General features: G+C 41.4%; 1 protein-coding gene across 1 annotated transcript; it reads left to right on the top strand.

Moving 5' to 3' along the window:
• Positions 3,545 to 3,886, top strand: LOC110437609 (keratin, type II cytoskeletal 2 epidermal-like). The gene has a single exon (XM_021466088.1). The coding sequence runs from the start codon at positions 3,545 to 3,547 to the stop codon at positions 3,884 to 3,886; it is 342 nt and encodes a 113-aa protein (XP_021321763.1).

Raw genomic sequence — 5,581 nt, 5'->3', positions numbered from 1 at the left:
TACTAGAGCCTTAGCAAATTATACAGGATGCAAAGGCTTGTATCCCTACCTCCGATGTCATGTCAAAATCAGGGTCCAACTCATCCTCTATTGGCCTCTGTCTGGGTTCTGTTGGGTGAGGATCCTCGGGACTTACATATCCCCCCGAGGATGAGCTCTTGTCCTCATCCTCCTCTTCTTCACCTTCAACAGCCTCTCTAGCTTCCTCCTCATGAACATCCTCTTGAGTAAGCATTACATCAACATCATTTTGTAACTCTTCATCCAACTGCTCCTGAGTAAGCTGGTCCTCTATCTCTTGCCCTTCCTGGGGTGGCAACTCAGAATTTCCGAGGCCTCGGGCTGCACTGTCTGTCGACCTCGACATTTCGTGCTTTGTTCTAGTAGACAGAAGAAATCAAATAATTAGCAGTAGTAGTGATGATGGTCCCAAGTACAGGGAAGTTCATATTATAACTTAATGCATGGACTTGGACAATAAAAGGCAAGGAAGGATGGCCTCAGAAACATGTCAATCATCATTTGATCATGAACTTGGAGCACCACGGCATCATAACAGATAAGAGTCAAGATAAAGTAAGGGAGGCTGGTGTGATGATGCCAAGTCCCTACAAGTTATTGATCATCGGCTCATATTCCATATATCTATGGAGTTTAGACAGATTCATCATTGGCAAAACAAAGAAGAGGAGAGGATAGGAGAGGAGAGGGAAGAGAAGAGTATGGCAGCTAGCAGTAGTAAGCTAGCAGTAGTAGTAAGCTAGCACTAGTAGTAAGCTACATGTAGTAGTAAGCTAGTAGTAGTAGTAAGCTAGCAGGAGTAACAAGCTAGCAGTAGTAGTAAGCTAGGAGTAGTAACCTCGTAGTAGTAGTAGTAAGCTAGCACTAGTAGTAAGCTAGTAGCAATAGTAAGCTAGCAGTTGTAGTAAGCTAGCAGCAGCAGCAGTAGTAAGCTAGCAGTAGTAGTAAGCTAGCAGTAGTAGTAAGCTAGTAGTAGTAGTAAGCTAGCAGTAGTTGTTGTGATGATGATGCCAATAGGAAAGTTCATATTCTAACTTAATGCATGGACTTGGACAATAAAAGGCAAGGAAGGATGGTCTCAGAAACATGTCAATCATCATTTGATCATGAACTTGGAGCACCACGACATCATAACAAATAAGAGTCAAGGTAAAGTAGGGGCGGCTGGTGTGATGATGCCAAGTCCCTCACAAGTTATTGATCATCAGCTCATATCCCATATTATCTTTGGATTTAGACAAATTCATCATTGACAAAACAAAGAAGAGGAGAGGATAGGAGAGGAGGGAAGAGAAGAGTATGGTAGCAGCTAGTAGTATTAGTATAATATGAAATGTAGCGGTGGTAAAAGATAATAGTTTCAAGTTAGGGGGTAAAACTCCATCATTCATATGCCACTGCCTCAGTAATTATATTATAAATAGTAGAGAAATAATAGTTTAGAAAACTTTCCAAAAAACATAGTTGCATATGCCATTCACTAACTGTTACTACTGCTAGCTTACTAAAATTGGCATCCAAAATGGCAACATGCTATATAAGCAATAACAGTGAGTGGCATGTGATCAATTCAACAATTGATGTGCTCATTTCAGGTAAAATGTCCTCAAAGTGTTCAAAATTGGCATATAATCATCATAGCCAGTGGCAATATGCTCAGTTAACAAATAAAGAAGCATCACAGGCTTAGTTAACAAATAAAGATACATAGATACAGTAGAGAGAAGAGAGTACAGTAGTAGTAGAGATATTAGTACTAGAAGAGGAGAGGAGAGTTGGACAGCAGTAGGAGAGGAAAGCAGTGGAGAGTATTGGAGAGTTGCTCTATTTCATCATCGGCAAAACAAAGTAAAGGACATGAGAGGGAAGAGTGGGCAAAACAAAGTAGAGGACAGGAGAGTGATCAACTACATAAATAGTGGCCTCAGAAACATGTCTAGATCATCAGCTCATATTCTAAATTAATGTATGCAGTTGGATAATTTCATCATCGGCAAAACAAAGGAGAAAGTAGAGGGGAGACTTGGCATATATGGTCCAAATAGTGGCCTCAGAAATATGTCAATCATCATTTGATCATAAACTTGGAGCACCACGGCATCATAACAAATAAGAGTCAAGGTAAAGTAGGGGCGGCTGTTGTGATGATGCCAAGTCCCTCACAAGTTATTGATCATCAGCTCATATCCCATATTATCTATGGATTTAGACAAATTCATCATTGGCAAAACAAAGAAGAGGAGAGGATAGGAGAGGAAAGGGAAGAGAAGAGCATGGTAGCAGCTAGTAGTATTAGTAGAGTATGAAATGTAGCAGTGGTAAAAGACATGCTTGCTGTCCTGCAGGCTCAACATAGCAAGGGGCATTGATTCATCCATGCTGCCAAAGAGAAGATAGAATAGGATAACCAACCGGCAACCACAAACAAAAATCATAAACCAAATCGCAGCCAATTAAGAAACATGTCTGAAGAAAGCTTAAGTTTCAGCACCAATAATAATCCTTTTCAACCAGAGTTAGGATGTGGATATTTGCTTCTTAATTAGACCGCCGGGCTCCGGCCTATCTCATATTCATAAAAACCGAGATGCAATTGAGCAATTAACTACAATGGACCACTATCCAGTACTTTGAACTCATTTTGGATTGCAGCAAGTTGCAACGTGCTAGTTATTTTTTTATTGAACAAAACTTTTCTTTTCCTTTTGCATTTTTGCAGCAACAAGATTCTATGACAGCTAAGAATTAGTGGATGCAAAAACTAATGTACTGATCAGTTTCACAAAAATTAGTGGATGCAAAAACTAATGCACTGATCAGTTTCACAGAAATTAATTCAGTTACTCAAGACTGAAAATAGCACTGATCATAGAAATTACCAGTCCAACAATTCCCAGCAATTAAATAAGCAATACAAATTGAAGGAGGGTTAACAATTCCCACAGAAGATTCTCTTTTTTTCATATCTCGGTACGTTATTGAGACTCTTCCTACACCAACAGTAAACCTGGGCAATATCTCGGTATGGTATTAAAAATATAAAAAAGCCGCAAGAACACATCACTTGAAATTGAACCATATGTAAATAGGTATACATTGCATAATATATTGTGTGATGATTATGATTGTGATGAATCATTGTGTGACCTCTAGGAGTCAGGGAAGAATATGTGCAGCAGAGACATACCCAGAATCACATAGACGGCGTGGACGACAATGAAGCCCAAGCAGCACAAATCGACAGCGTCTCGGACCTCCAGACGACCAAATCTGGAACAAACCTGGGCACAAAGGCACCAATATCAAATCACAACAAACTAGAACAAAAGAATCCCTCACGGAGGCAGGGGAAGTATCTACAGCAGCAACATACCAAGAAGGTGAATAATCTGAAGAAAGACGCGCACAGTGAAGAAGGGAGGAGCAGGGGCCCCAGCTGCGGCGGACTTCCAGCGGACGTCGGCCTCCGAGGACGCGACCCTCGGCTCCGGTCCACAGGTGGGTGGGGTGGGCGGCCGGCGTGATGCCTGGTCTTGGCGTGGCGGGGCGACGAGGAGGGGGTGGTGGCGCGACTGCGCTGCGCGGCCGAGGAAGTGCGACCGCCGCCGCAAACAGAGGAGGCGCTGCTTCGATTCCTTCGGCGGGAGGGTTTGGGAGGTGCACGCGTGGCGGATCTCTAAACCCTAGACACCGTGGTGCGCCGGCACGCGCGAGCACGGGCGCCAGCAGCGGGGAGGAGGGTAGAGGGCCGCCAGTGAGGACGGAGGAGGGAGGAGGGAGGAGGGCCGCCGAGCTTGAGGGAGGAGGAGCGCACGGGGCGGCCGACGTCGGAGTCGGGCAGCGTGCCGGCGTCAGGAGAGAGTAATGCGCCCAAGACTTAGCCAAAATTTTTTGGTGAATGTATATATACCCGATTCATTTGTAAGGGCGGCTGGTGAGTGAGCCGCCCTTACAAATACATTTGTAGGGGCGGTTCCTGATCAAGCCGCCCTTAGGCCAGTCTCACTGCATGGTATCATTGCACAGTTTCCCAAACAAATTTGCTGACAAAGCCTCCATGAAACAAACATTGAAACACCCTCCACAATGCAACAGTTTCATTGTGATGTTTCCCAGGCTGATAATTCAGGTCACAACAATGTATAATTCATAAAAAATTGAAACATACATCTAGTAACTGAAAACTTTGCATCTAGTAACTGAAAACTTTGCATCTAGTCACTGAAAACTTTGCATCTAGTAACTGAAATCTTTGCATCTTGTAACTGAAAACTTTGCATCTTTCACATCAGAAACTGAAAACTTTGCATGTTTCACAGTAGAAACTGATATAGTGCAGCATTCAAACAAATATACTACGATTCAAACATACTGCACCTTTGAATCAGAACTAACATATGAGACGTATTAGATAGTTAATATCTATAATAATATATAGCTTGGAGACATATTTATTTATAATAAAAATAGAAATTAGTCAAACCTAATCTTACCAAGTTTGTACTAATATGTATAATAATATATAGTAGGGCACGGCTAAAATAGGAGACGTATATACTAAAAAGCATAGCTTGGAGTAGATAACTTTTCCACATGGTAAAATGGCCTATGTATGAAACGTATATCTTGATGAGTTATAACAACTTTGTATTCAAAGGTTTTTCGGCTGAGGTCATTAAGTGCCTCGTTTGACCACGTTTGACCAAGTCAAGTCTTGGGTTTTCAAAACATGTGAACATAGTTTACCGAAGCTTTTTCAGATGATGAAATGGTCCATGTATGAAATGTAGGTTTTGATGAGTTCTAACACTCTTATATTCAAAAGTTTTTCATATGGGGTCATTTAGTGCCTCGTTCGACCACGTTTGACCAAGTCAACTATTAGATTTTAATAGAAAGGCTCTTTGATCGAACCCTAGACGGTCTCAACTTGAAAAATCATAAATACAAAGTTTGTCAATCACATCAAGATCTACATTTCTTGTAGTGGTCAACTTTTCATTTGACTGAGTTTGAACCGCTCGAATCTTGAATTTCGAAATTTTGATAGCAACGTGCGAGTTTCGACACCCTAGACGGCCACAACATGAAAAGTCATGAATACCAAGTTTGTTCCACTCATTAATATCTACATTTGATATATAGACCATTTTTCCATTGGAGAAAGTTTTATGAATGTGTAGTTCGAAATCCACAAGTCTCGCGTATTGTTTCATGAAGTCTATGTGAGATTCAAGATTTTGTGGATATAGTCTACCAAAACTTTTCCGGATGGTAGAATGGCCTATGTATGAAAAGTATATCTTGATGAGTTATAAAAACTTTGTATTCAAAGGTTTTCCGATTGAGGTCATTAAGTGCCTCGTTTGACCACGTTTGACCAAGTCAAGTCTTGGGCTTTGAGAACATGTGAACATAGTTTACTGAAGCTTTTTGAGATGATGAAATAGTCCACGTATGGAATGTAGGTTTTGATGAGTTCTAACACTCTTGTATTCAGAAGTTTTTCATATGGGGTCATTTAGTGCCTCGTTCGACCACGTTTGACCAAGTCAACTAT

This window comes from Sorghum bicolor, chromosome 8 (assembly GCF_000003195.3).
Source record: "Sorghum bicolor cultivar BTx623 chromosome 8, Sorghum_bicolor_NCBIv3, whole genome shotgun sequence".
Classification (NCBI taxonomy): domain Eukaryota; kingdom Viridiplantae; phylum Streptophyta; class Magnoliopsida; order Poales; family Poaceae; genus Sorghum; species Sorghum bicolor.
The sequence above is the reverse complement of the archived record's forward strand: the minus strand, read 5'-3'. Positions and strand labels throughout refer to the sequence as shown.